Source organism: Meleagris gallopavo, chromosome 12 (genome assembly GCF_905368555.1).
Source record: "Meleagris gallopavo chromosome 12, MGAL_WU_HG_1.1, whole genome shotgun sequence".
NCBI classification, from domain to species: Eukaryota; Metazoa; Chordata; class Aves; order Galliformes; family Phasianidae; genus Meleagris; species Meleagris gallopavo.
The window spans coordinates 14,505,263-14,519,582 of record NC_139415.1 but is presented as its reverse complement, the minus strand read 5'-3'; the positions used below and the strand labels follow the sequence as shown (position 1 = coordinate 14,519,582).

The 14,320-nt window shown below is 41.6% G+C and overlaps 1 protein-coding gene across 5 annotated transcripts in view; it reads right to left on the bottom strand.

The window, feature by feature from the left end:
• Window positions 1–6,718: 6,718 nt before the first annotated feature.
• MCTP2 (multiple C2 and transmembrane domain containing 2) overlaps window positions 6,719–14,320 on the bottom strand; it is a 184,648-nt gene continuing 177,046 nt past the window's right edge. For all 5 annotated transcript variants that reach the window (XM_085234346.1, XM_085234348.1, XM_085234345.1 and 2 more), the window contains 3 exons: window positions 13,109–13,218; window positions 11,970–12,067; window positions 6,719–9,666 (listed from right to left, as the gene is read on the bottom strand). In XM_085234346.1, coding sequence (XP_085090472.1) covers window positions 9,598–9,666; window positions 11,970–12,067; window positions 13,109–13,218 — 277 coding nt within the window. In that variant the 3' untranslated portion in view covers window positions 6,719–9,597. The remainder of the gene's footprint in view (window positions 9,667–11,969; window positions 12,068–13,108; window positions 13,219–14,320) is intronic.

Here is a 14,320-nt window from a genome sequence, read left to right as displayed (position 1 = left end):
GCTCTTTCTTCTTTCTCTCCACTTCTCTTTCCATTCTTCCCACTGGCACAGCTGCAAGCGGCTGCCATTCTGCCCTCTCTCAGCATCCTTTCTCTGGGCTGTGATCACTCTTTCTCTATTGCCTTTGCCCCTCATACTCTCCCCCCAAAGCCCATTGCAATATCCCACCTTCAGCCAAGTCCAACATAAAAGCATTCAACTACACCATTTTAGATTGAATGCAAACTTGAGCTTGGGAAATGTTGCACATCCTTCATGCATTCAGCGGTAGATATTCCTGTCCCTACTATGCAAGTACACACATGCTCCTGCTGCTCCCACCCCTACAGGCATTTCCCCAAAGCTATCTTAAGATTATTGCAAATGCAACACCACATTATGCCTCCTAAAAAATAAACTAAAATAGTCAAACCCTGGCATATCTCCAGAGAGGAAAACGTCAGATCTCAGCTGGTAAATAAGATGTTACTGTGAAGCTTGTAAAGCCAACGTTATTTCTCCTTTGTAAAGGCTCTACCTGCATAACATGAAGGGGGCTCAGTGACAGACACATTAAAACACCATTAAACTGTGAAATAGAACACAGTGTGAAAATAGATTTAACCTTCACAGCATATTGATCTCTACCCCGCGCCGTGCCTAAGTTCTTGGACAACTGTTTTATAATAGGTTTTACTTATTTTCCTGTTGCTATTCTGACTTCCTCAGAGGAGGGTGTTATTTCTAAAAGCTCCTGACAGCTAAGGGAAAAGTGGGCTTGTTTCTTAGTCATCGCTCAGCGCTCGAGCGGAGCTGCTGCCAGCTGCTCCATAAACAGAAATCAGTTCTGTGTGAGGGAAGGATGGGTCTGGGCAGCAGCGATTGTGGTGGGATGGGAGGAGGAGGAAGGGGAAGCGGAAAGGGAAGAGGAGACGGGCTGTTTGCAAGGACTTTGCTGAACAAAACCACGCAGGATGCAGGCAAGCAGGCTGAACCCGAAACGCCTTTTGAAAGGGACAGCTCCAAGATTTATTTCAGCGTGCAGGGACGTGGGCTGTGTTTGTGAAGACGATAGGTAAAATAATGGTGCGCACATCTGCATATTCAGACGGAAATCCTTCTGGGGAGGTGACTGCCATGGATCATGCTGCTGGGTACCTTCACCACGCGACAGTGACTCCTCGCAGCCATGACTTACACCACAGGACCTCTGAACCCCGTCACCTCCTCCCTGACCCTCAATCCATCTTCCAAAGCCTTATGCTAAGAGTTCAAACCCTTGCGAATGGCCAGGTATTTTTCTTTTTCATATCAATTCAACAACAACAACAACATTTTCCATCACCTCCACACTGGGATTTCCTTTCTGACCACCCCAAAATAAACCCGTCCTGAGCATGGGATAGATAAGGGTCAGCCACGTCCTGTAGCCCTGAAAGAGGATTTTTTAACACCCATGCATGATTGAGATAAATTTTAGGGATGGGTGGTGCTCTTTTTATGTAAATATGTCCACCACAGTCATCTCACAGATCCTGAATGCGAAGGGAAGGCTGAGCCCATCCTTCAGAAATCCCATAAGTGCTGCATGGAAATCCAGCATCTGGATGCTGGCTACTGAGCATGAGCGGAGCTCCTCCGAGCAGCATGCTGGATCCACACACCTAGACCTTGCCAGTAATGAGCATCACACCATTCACATTTGAAAACGTGGTTCACACATACAGTTTGCACATTGTCTGCAAGGCCACCAAGCAGCTGCAAACAACCTAAGCCACAGAGATACTCTCAGAGCAAAAAAAGAGTTGCACTGACTCCAGCAACAGTGGGATGGTGCTCACTGTATTTAAAGTAACTACTTACTAATAAAGTGAGTGAGTTTTAACAAAAATGTACTTCCACTCTGGGCATGTAGTCCAGCTTTCCATAATGTTGTACATATTGACATACCATGAATATCATCTGTTCCCTCAACAAACTGCTGTCAACAAGAATATATCACAGTCAAACAGCATCAAGTTCGGCCACTATTTATCTAATTCATAAGAGTAGCCAGGCTGATTCAAAGCCTTTGAGCTCAGCAAGGATTTTATATCAATGCACTTCAAGTACAGCTCACAAAGAACCACACAGCAATTGCAAAACACTCAACTTTAATTTCTTTCTCACGTAGAGAAGTGACTGTACATCCCTACAGGAATTCTTACACTGGTTTCTGTTCCCTAAAAGCAGTTTACCTTTTCCCTGAGTCTCCAGCAGAGCAAATACTCCCTCTGCAGCAGAGCTGAAAAATCTGTTTCCGTTATTGACGATGCTGGATGAGAAGGATATGGCATGGGTGAGGATGCTGACTTTCACCTTCCATGTGACTCACTCATGGACACCACCGCTCTGTTTAAGCAACTTCTGCCTCACCAGTGTCCTGTGCAGATGGTCCACAGCCTCCATTCACACATCCAGTCAACAACACAGATTAATGACCCATGGAAGATGACAAAACCAGACGTAAGCAGGATAAAAACATAAGGGATAAGGCTAAGGAAAGTAGATAACCGAGAACAGAAAAGTACAAACCTAAATAATACAATGTGCTTTGCTGGTATTCTCTTGGATGATGCTGCACACAGTTGAGGAGGCAAAAATAGGGGTTTTAGGTTTTTGATTTTTGTTTTGTAAGAAAATCATGCGCAAAAAGGAGGTTTTCTTGTTTTTTTTTAATTGCAGAAAGTAGACAGCATTGATTAAATTCCAAAAGGCATCAATCCTCCAAGGTAAAGATGGTTTCAGATTTAGAACTCTCTCCATTTTCCACACACTCAGGATAAAAGAATAACGCAACTTCATAGACCAAGTGTAAACTAATTTTAAAGAAAATCACATCAGTGACAACCTTCAGACAGTTCCAGCACCCTGGAAATCCATGGATTCAGATCTGATCTTTCCCCACAGCTTTCACTGGAGTACAACCAGTCCTTGACACACATGCACATATAAAAAAGAAAATCAAAATTCATTTTTTCTCTGAGAAGCAGCTCCCAAACGACTCAGCACTGCTGTTTATCTACTTTCCCCAAATAGATTTTTTACGTTGGTACAAACTTAAAAGAAAAAAACATATGAAGGAGCAGTCCTACCCCAGAAATCAAGCTCTCAAACTGTCTGAAAATGCAAGACTTCCAAGATGGTCCTTTTTTTTCCCTGCAATTCTGTGACCTTGTGCAAACACTTCCTTGCTAAATGGCCTGATTCCCTCCACTCACGCCCAGTATCGTCCAATCACAATGCCACATCTTCAGGAGAGAGCCTGAAGGTTACGGATTGTATTTGGTTAAATCCCACCACTTAATGGATCCATTTAATGGTAATCTCAGGTGTAAAACTTGAGATGCAAATATCACATTCAGAAATGTATTTTGAAGCAATAGTCACACAAGTCTATGGAAAGATGATGATAATAGCGAGTGCTTACAGCAAGTGGTATTGTCCAAATTGATATCGTATCTTATACTCAAAAGGTCTGAACAGAAGCATCTGGGCATCATGGCAGAGTTAAAAACAAGCCCATCGAAAATGGATAAACAATTAAAAATGTATTGAAAGAAGAAAGAAAAAGAGAAATCATTCCTAATTAATTCCAGTGCCCTGTACAACCCCAGACTATTTGTAATCCTACAGGGAACATCTTTATTGATCTGGGGGACGCTGCAGCAGACTTCTGATGCTTATCTCAGCATAAAAATAGGCTCTTGTGATGAGCAGTGATTTAATTACATGACAATCACTGCTAACAATGCATGGCGAATACCAAAAATATGCAGAGCAAGAGTGGCAGTGATAAATGCAAGGGAATGGCAATGACTTTCAGTAAAGTCGTCCATTGCCAGAGATGGAGGGAGACTTTCCCCCACCCCTGCAAGTGAGCAATACATGGTTTTGCTATGCACAGGCTTAGGCCCTCAGAAGCAGTTGCCCTACATAACAATGAGCACAAAGATATTCGGATCCCATCTTTCAGATATAAATGTTAAAACAGAAGCAGTAGGAAGGGTTTGCTCAAGAAATAAAACAATGCATTTAGGTTTGTTTGCAAGTACCGACTCTTTGGTTCTTATCACCTTCATTTGGTAGGTGACAGTTTAACATTTATCAATATTCCTTCTGTTGACAGAAAAACTTACCAAAGTGCAGGGATCGTGAGCCAGAACGTTTCTTCGTTCATCTGCTAGAAATTTGATCAAAACATGAGAGTGTAAATGGAAACACCTAGCTAAGCACTCCCTTGAGCGCTCCTTACACCCCTCTACCCTTCATTTCATCAAAGCCCAGAGCATAATCCATCCTTCATGGACTGGAGGCCACTGTACGTGTCAGTTGAGCACACGGCTTCACAAAGCCATTGAACAGCAGCGTGAGGGGCAACCTGGTCACATCCAAACCTGAACATATTTGTGTCTAGAAGACCCAGATCCAAATGCATGTGTCCAACCTACAAGCAAGTCTCTTACCTCTGTCTACAAAGAGGTCTGGAAGAGGTTGGAAGGCTGGTTGTGCTAAGAAAGCAACTCAAATGAAGTTTAAGCTGGCCGATCATCTGGCTTTTACTTTCTTCCTCTCTTACAGGCATATCATCTCGTTCAGCCAAGAGGGAAATTGCAGGTGTTCAATCCGACACAGGAAAACTGATTGGCAACGTTCCCCCATGTAAAATTTAACAAGAATCACCAGCCCTCGGGTTAGAGCCACGCTGAGAACTTGAACTCCTGCCCGCCCAGGTGCTGCTGTTGCTGCAAACACCGAGCCCTGAATGCCACCTCCTGCTGCCCTGTGCTCAGCTCCATGATTCATGTCAGAGGAGCACATCACTTATTCAAAACAAAATGACCTTCTACATGCTGCACTGTTTTAAGTCAAAGCAATACAGAGGAAAGTAGATTAGAAATGGTATCATCTGGAGGATGCTAGGTTTTTTCACTTCTTTATTTCTAAATGCTTTTGAATATTTACACTAAGCAAAACATACTGTTTACTCACGTGTCCTTTGGAACTACATAACTGCTGCTGCTGCTGAGGGTCTTCTCAATTGATAAAATTGTCTGGCAAACATTTTATCCAAAAATCTTGGAATTTCACCTGCTTTAACTTATCCTAAAGCGAGAACAATTAAAACACTCCATTTGCAATACAGCAGGTTAACAATATGTAGTACCTCAGCTTTCTTCCCAGTTGCTAACTTTCAGGATGCTGAAGAGCAGATATTCTTATCGTGTCTCTGTGTGATTTGAAGGGGTAGATGCACCAGGGCACTGACACGTGTAGCTTTAAAGATAAAATACAAGTACAGTATTAAGTCAGAAGAGGATTCACTTCTAATACATAGCACAGTCTCTAGAGTCAAAGCTAACATTTCCCAAACAGTCTATCAGCTTAGCTTAAAGGATGGAGAATCTAAAGGTTAAGGTTTGATTAAAATGTATTTTGTCGATTTTTTCCTAACCCCTCAGAGCAGCCAAATTCCTTCCAAGTGTGAACCTATGGAGCTGATGGGAAAACAACTCCAGTTGTGGCGATTCCTGCAGGATCAGGCCCCACAAATAAAAACCTAACCAAACAAAGTAGCCCCATGTAGAGTACAGGAAATTAAATGGCAACTCTCCATTTTCCAGTGGGACTACCCAGTCTTGGGAGCTATTAGTACTCCAGGCAGTCAATTAGCAGGAACCTAATTTCTAGGGATGAGCACTTCCCCATGCAAACGAAGGTAGGTCTGCAGGGCAACAGCGATAGGTGCGAGCCCCAAAGCAGCAGGGCTGAGCTTGAGATTTCCATCGCTTTGTGTGGGAAAGGACAGAGGGGGAGCAGAGAGGAATGCAAGAGCTGAAGGTTAAAACTGCAGCTTTGCAAGCAGGAAAGAAAAGGCGCTTGTGACATTTCCACCGACTGCTTTATTCAGCTGTTTGCTTGCTTTCCACAATGTGTGTTTCAGTGACCAAGTTCTCCTGACAGTGATCCATAAGGGAGCCGAGTCCTTGTTCCTATTCAAGATTAGTCCAGAAACCAACTTTTAGCAGCAGCTTATGTTAGGACAAACACAAGTACATATTTCATTTGCACACGTATGTCAAATCCAGTCATCTACATGTTGTGAAGATAGTAGACGTGTTTGGTCATATGCTATCAACAAATCTCCATGTTCCGTAAGCTACAGTCAGCCAAAGGACCCACAGCTAGATTTACATTTCTGAATGCCTTCATCTTAGAGAAATCAGAATGCAAATGTACATCTTGTGGGACTCAAATGACTGCCGTAAATTAAAAACATAAGTTTATCATTTCCATGCTATACAGTGTATAGATTAACAACATAAAAAACAGTAATTCCCATGGACAGATGGACACTCAGCTATGTAACAACTGATATTCTGGCTTCAAGAATCAAATGAAAAGTCTGAATAAAGGATTTTGATTACTTCAGTGGACAGCAAATGCACGTAACCCTCCTTTCCCCTAGGAAGGGGCTAGGAAATCCCACCCAAAAGTTTAAAAGCAGGTGGGGTCTCTCTTTACCTTATCTCCTACAGCACCACAGAGTCCACTTCAGGTAACCTCAGGTGTTGGTACACTGCACTGTCAAGTGATGTACTTGCTCACCTAGCCAGGTACTGAATAATATAGCTCAGTAAGCATTTTGTAAGGAATGATAAATGTATGTCCTAATCCAGATAAATTAAAAACATCACCATAACCTCAAATGTTTATTGCATTTCAAACAGCATTTATCAAAACAAAGAGCTCATTACAACATTTACACATACTGGGCCATCCAAACCCCTTCATTTGGTATGTCTCCAGCATAACAATCTAATACAAATTATTCCAAAACACACATCTATATATATACAAAGACATCACCCTGTCTCCTGAACAGAAATCAAATGTGAAAAAATCTATAGGGAAAAAAAAATTACAATATCAGCCTCAACTTCTGAATAAATAAACGTTGGCTGCAGCTGAATATTTTCACTCAGATCAATGATCTGATTCCACAGGCCTGCTTAAATACGTGGGACTTTGGTCCACAAAGCAACTAGACTACAGTATGATAAACTGGATGATAGTCTCAAGCGAGACAATGAGGCATTGTTTACACAGAAGATTGAGAAACCGGTTTAACAAAAGAGATCCGTGGACACCCATTGTATGTACAAGAAGGAGATTTACTGGAGATTTTCTAATTTCTACAAGACTCTTTCCAACTGACTTCATTAACTTGAAGTAAATCAAATCATGCAGAGATCTGGCTCAGCCAGAGAGACATGCCGGGAACAGTACAAAATGAAGAAGAACAGACACAAGATAAGCTTTAGAATCTTTGGCATTTTTCATAAACATTTTCAAGGTTTTTAAATCTGTATGTTCAATCATTTTCCCACACGTCCTCACCTATAAATACATTATACATGTACTCTTCTTTATACACAACTGTGTACATGCATGGGTACACAAGCACGCGTGCACACAAAGAGGCATTTTTACACTATTTTAAAGTGAGATAATCTTTCTTCTGTCTCTTCATACACACCTAAACAGAGCTTTACATGAGCAAAATACATTCTTTATCAAACGGAGACACTGATCTCCTCTCCCTGGTAACCCACGATACAACCCATGAGGATAGCACAGAGGAGGTTGAGACTGGACATCAGGAACAACTTCTTTACCACAAGGGTGGTCAAACACTGGAAAAGACTTCCTAACAAAGTGGTTGATGCCCCCGTGTGTGTCAGTGCTCTAGAGGCATTTGGATAATGTCCTCAATGATATTCTTCAACTTTTGGTTAGCCCTGAAGTGGTCGGGCAGTTGGACTTGATGATCTTTACGGGTTCTTTCCAACTGAACTATTACATATTAAATCTATGAATAAGTCTATGAACATTTGCCCCTAATGATCCAGTGGCATAGAGGGGATAGTTACTTTGGAAAAATAAACATTGAAAAATCATTGAATCCAGGTAACAACCCAGTGAAAAATAGTCTGATGTTAGGTTTTCGCACCAAATTCATACATCAAGCCCTCAGGTTTGCATCATCAAATGGTGCAGCACCATTTGGATTGCCAATCCATAAGCAAAGCTTCACCTGTTTTACCTTTAATTAGATGACTTTCAAAGTCTTATTTTTTAAAAAGCAACTTGTGCACCAGGATTCTCTTTGTTTGTAAGGTGAACCACCCAACGCGATGCTGGTGGAAACACCTGCCTGGAAATGGCATGAACCAAGCTCCAGCTCTCGTGCTAACAATGACCCATGGGGACAAGTCACAAGTCACTCCCACAAAATCCTACAGCAGCTAAAAGGCTGAGGACTACGCTCTCAAAAGAAACTGGGCAGGTTTACACGATTCTCCACCTCAGTTTCCCAAGGCAAACAACATGGATTATGCTGGTTATGTGAATTTTACAAAGCAGAACAATAGCTAAAAGATCAAAGCAAGAAACCACATTTCCCTCAGAAAACTGGGTCCTTTCCCATGTTTCTTCATTGCTCATTTCCCACATAACTTCATTTTCTGATCCTTTTTTTGTGGACTCCAATGGGAATCGGCAGGAGACCAACACCTGCCCCCTATTGCACAGCCACATCTTTGGGCACCACGTACTCTTCCTGCACGAGCATTTGTTTCTTTAAGGCAACAAAGTGTTTTTCTCCTGGATCTGTAGTGTTGACCCCTCTGGATTTAGACAGAAAAACAAGAGCTGTGCTGAAAATATCTGATGAGATGGAGTTATAAAAGGCAAGTCAACAGAGTCTTTTCAGGTCAGTGAGTTAGGCTTTTCTGCAGTCTCTTAATCCTTTGTAGCAGAAGGTTCTCATGCATCCATTGCCAGCAATGGATCTCCGACGAATCCAGTATCCAAACAGTTAACCACAGGGTGGGCTTTTTTTTTTTTTTTTTTTAAAGAAAAGGGAAAAAGGAAAAACCCACAAGTGCTGGATAAAATATTGAGATACTGCTGGAGCTCCTCACTCTGCTAATTATGATAAAAAACTTTTTAAAATGTACACTGCTTGAACAGAAGATGGGTATCAAAGACTCGTTAATTCAGAGCTTAAACCTTTCTAGGCACAGTGATTTAACTCAGAAAAGAATAGCTTTCATATCTTAATGTAAATCTGTTGGATATGTTAAAAACTGGTTCAGAGCATCTCCTCACATCAGCTCAGCTGATCTGCTACGCTAGGCAGAATTATTTCCTCCTACATAAAAAAATGGAGCGCTGCCACATCCAGCATAGCCTCTGCAATTGAAGCAAAATAAAAAATAAAAAGAGGCAATGCAGTGGCACCATACCCTCCCACACTACTCCCCACCCTACAAACTAATTCACGTTTCACTCCGCTCTTTAGGGGCTACATCTTGATGCCAAGAGACAGCCCAAAAAGACAACTCAAATAGGTATTTATCAAAAAGACCAGCTTAAATAAAAATTAAAAAAAAAAACAAAAAAACAAAAAACAAATTATTGTGTTGTTCTGAACTACGAAGAGAAGGGGGAAGCACGTGTGTACATGTGGGGGGTTACAGAGAGAGATGCTGCATTCCGAAATCGTACTTCATCCTATAGAGCACTCCGTTTCTTCCTAATGGGGCTGGAGCTGCTGTATGGTTTCAATTCAGCATGCTGCACCTGTAAAAACAAATAGACATGACGTTTGCAGCTAGGTAACTCTAGCTCAGTACAGCGTGTGTTAATGGCTCCCCAAGGACAAACCAAGGGAAACTAAGGAAGGTTCAAAAGTAATGAATCATTTTCTAAACACAGGAACATGGGGGATTAATTGCAGGAAGGATTTGAGAAGTCATGCATCATTTCTTGAAACAAAATATTAAAAGCAGATTTTTCTAATGAGATACATGGGGTTCTACCTAATTTCTGCAGCAGAGGAGAGATCTTTGGGTTTGTTTTGGTTTGGGAGCTGTTTTTCTTCTTCTGGCATTAACCAATAAGTTTAATAAACTTCTCTGAGGAGTAACAGATCACGTAGATCCCAATATACAGCAAAAAGATTGTTGTCAAAATTGCATGCAGACTTGGGATGTTGGAATATTTAATCATATCAAATTGAAAAATATTTTCTCAAATTGAGCCTGGACAAAGCTACCTCCACCTTTCAAAACAACTTAATTTACAATTTAATAGTTAAACACGTATAGATAAACTGCGGAGGATCATGCAACCCCAGCAGCAAATCGCCTGTTGTGCCACAGAAAAGTATTCCCATTGAAATTACAGAAACCTTTTGCTGAATGTGCCATCTTTTCCACTCCTCTTTCGCCTAGCACACGTGGGTTGTAAATGGCTAAAATACAGAGGTGTTTTCCAACTCATTGCAGTACCGCAGTGAAATGATGATGCATCAACAGCATGTTAAAGGAAGCAGACAGAAAGGATTTGGAGTTGCCATGGATGACTCTTTGCTGGAGGTGCGCGTGGCTGACACACAGGCTTCACTATTTTTAGCACCAGTGGAAAACTGCTCTGAGAAGGTTTGTCCCATCGAAGGAACTTTTATTAGTCCTCCCTCATAGTAAATGGTTATCATTTTCCTCAGAGAGTTCAAAGGTTTCCAAAATGATAGAAACCACTCAAGGAAATGTTATAAATGTAAATGTTAAATAAAGCATAAATAGAAAAGCAGCTTATCTTTAAATATAAACATTAAGAGGGCATATGCAAACCATCACTGCAAATCCAGTGTACTCTCAGAGAGCAATGGCAGGAAAAAAAAAAAACAACAACCAAAAATACACTGAAGCTTAACATCTCCATGATTATTCCCATTTAGCTCTTTTGCTCCCACCAGTCTAAGAAGAGATTTCTCTCAAGTTATTAGTGCTGCCATCAGCCAATCTGGTGACCTCTTGAGATAAATGTCACCACAAGCCTTTCCAACCCTGTTTCTACCAGATGCTTCAACGCTGCATGGAGGCAATTATTTTTCGGTCTCCAGCAGAGTGAAATCACTACAGGCAAGATTGTGATCCCCTTATTCACAGTAAGCAGCACCTCACTGTGAAAGTACCACGATTCACAGAGGAAGGTACAATGTCAGTGGGATCCAGAGCATCAGGATCGGGGCCTGAGGACAGAGATTCCAGTTGATTAAAACAAAAGAAAGAATCCTTTATATCATGTGCCTTGTTACTCAGCAAGACTATTCTCCTTCCTTCAGGAGAAATAAACAGATCCTGACATTCTAAAGGACTTATTGTTCAAATAATTTCCAGGAAGATTGGCAGGATTACTGAAGACACTCTTGTTGTTTCAAAGAAATATGAAAAGAGACGAGACTTGACTGAAATTGAGGGCGGATAGATTCTGGCTAGATTAAAAGTTATAATTCTGTAATGGTAGAAGATTGAACTCATCAACCGCAGAGTATTTTATACACATCTCAAAGCTTTCTCTAATGAAAAAGATGAGCTGAGCCTCGTCCAAGGGCAGCCTGGAGTTCAAGGTGGGTGGGGAGGAAGAATTTTGAGGGATGGCTGATGTGAAAAAAAACTACAGCGAGCACAAAGTCATGGAAATAATCCCCCTACTCTCGATTTTGAGAAAAGGGAGAATTCAGAAAGCTTTTGGATGGTTATCTCTATCAAAGAGACTATTTTTCTCTTTCCTCCGTACAAATATAAGAGCAAAAAGGTGACAGAAACCATAGTTCACTAACCACGCTGGATGATTTTCCAGATCATTTTTAAGTAAGTCTTTTCAGGATAATTTTTCTGCAATCACGCTTCTGACAAAGGATTTTGGCTCCTCTCTCTTCTAACATTCCTCCCCCCCCAGCCCCCTGCCCTCCATGGATTTTCCCAATCCCTTATCTCAGTTATTCAAAAGTGCAGGGGCATTGTATTCCCCAACAGAGCACCCAGCCGCTCTCAGAGCTGCTCACTGCCTCTGTTGGTGCTGCCCATTTCATTACGTACCTTTTGAACATCAGATGGTACCCTGGAGAGGAAATCTAGTAGCTCGTTATTATCGATGGCATAGGGATTTCTAAGCTTCTTAGTAAATTTATTTATGCCTGGGAAAAATAAAAGCAAACAAAATAACGCAACTCATTTCTATCCCCCTCCCTACTCAACTGTTCAGATGAGGTGAAAAAGGGAAGAAGAATTCACAAGTAAAAATTAGTGTGAAAGCAGTGCCTCAAACTTCAAGCCATGCACACATTGCCAGTCATGGAGCATCATTCACAAATGCCTCCTGAAAAAGCAGGTTTACAGCCATTTCCCTACTTTGGGAGAAACCTGCTATCAACAGAGGGGCAAAAAAAGAGATTGCAGCACGCAATCATTCTGGAGGGTAACATGGGGAGAATATAACCAATTTGTCACTGAGATGACTGTTAAATCCACTATCCCACATGAGCAAAGACACCTAACACCCTGCTGCTTCCCTACTAAGAGATCAGTATGGCTATCTAAAGACATGGTAGAGAAGAGAAAAGTGTCATCGAGCAAAAGAGAACAGCCAGCTCACTTCAAAGAACAGCCAAAAAAAAATTCATATGCCAGCAGCCTCCGAGAATCGTAATAGAGCACTGAATCCTATTACACCCTTGTCCAAAATCCCATACTAGTCTCCCTGAAAGTAGTTTAAAATGAGATGGCTGCTCCAGCCTTCTCCCCTCTGTGAAATGTTCCTGCTTCACATCTGAGATGCAGCTCTTAAGCCATATACTTGTAGCAAAATGCCAACACAATTTTCTGTGTACCTGATTTTTAAAAACAGAAAATACCATAAGGTCTTTTAAGGCCTTGCCACAGGGTAGTTGTTTAACACGTATCATATTTGAAGGCCCTGTCAGTCTAGATGATGTTGAATGGATGTATAGTTCTCATGTATTCACCATGTCCTCCATACCAGAACAACAGTATTTTGTTACAGAACTTTTTACTCCCAGCAATTTCTCTCCTTTCCTTTTGCTCTTTCTTTTGTTTGATTTAATCCTTTATTTCATCTCTTTTTTCTCCTACAGCAGTGGCTCAGGCCCGACAGGGTGATGGGAACTCCCTGCATAATGTATTTATTGCATGTGTATGAGAGATGGTGGAATACTTACCCCAGATTAAAATAATGTACCTCAGCGGTATAAAGTACAAAATAACTGTTGCTGCTGCGAGGAACAAGCAGGCCAGAACTGAGAGGAAGGGCACCGTCCAGTTCAATGTGCTGTAAAGAATAACATTGCTCAGTATTTCTACACTGTGCTTTATGACGGATAATAATATAATGATCCCTTTGCAAGGTTTTACGCATTCAAATACGCAGATTCACTTCGGAAAGTGGGTAAGCGGAGTCCTGCACCTGGGTGCTGTGAGAGATTAAAGGTGATATCTGAGAGGCAGATATCAGGACAAGGAGAGAGGATAGCCTCAGGGGGGCTTGGTGAAGTTGTTAGCCATGTAGCAAGTTGTTCCTGTTTCTTCTTATACGTGTTGCACTTGTTACACATCTCTGCTCACCGATCAGCTCTCCATTATTCATGGGAACATTATCTGATTTGGAGACAAGACTATGCTGCAGGTGCAAGCCATCTGAGCTGGCTCTGCTGGACCACAGTGGAGATGACATGAAAAGGGTGTTGATGCATGACTTGAAAGTGGCAGGTAGCCAGAGTCAACTCTGCCAATAACTTGGAATGGATTAATTACAACTAACACTAAACCTTAGGAGAGAAGTTAGTCACTTCTCTGCATAGTACTGAGGAATAACATTCTATACAAATACATCTTAGTAGGTACACACTTGCTTCTATTTCCTTACATTTTTATCAATTTCCTACTGCACTGAATATAGGAGGCTGTTTCAGGTCAGCTATCGTATGTTATCAGCAGTCCAAGCCTTTGCACACTGACATTTTTCCACTTGGGCTCTCAGTCATCACAGTAATTTAGACTTGTAGCACACACAGAGAAAAATTTCCTTTCACCCATATCATTTACATGTAAGCTTACTACATACTTTGGGTTATCAGCTATTAGTAATACATCCTAGCAGGTACTCCATCAACACGTTCTCCTGTATCACTGAACATTGAGATACCTGGAGACAATATGAACGTTAATTAGCCTGTAGGTGGATTTACAGGTCTTTGCCCATAGAAGCTGTGGGTGCCCCATCTCTGGAGGTGCTCAATGCCAGGTTGGATGGGCTCTGGGCAGCCTGATCTAATGCGTGGTAACCAGCACACAGCAGGAGATGGGAGCTCAATGATTTTTCAAGTCCCTTCCAACCCAAGCCATTCTACGATTTTAGCATTCATTTCATGCCA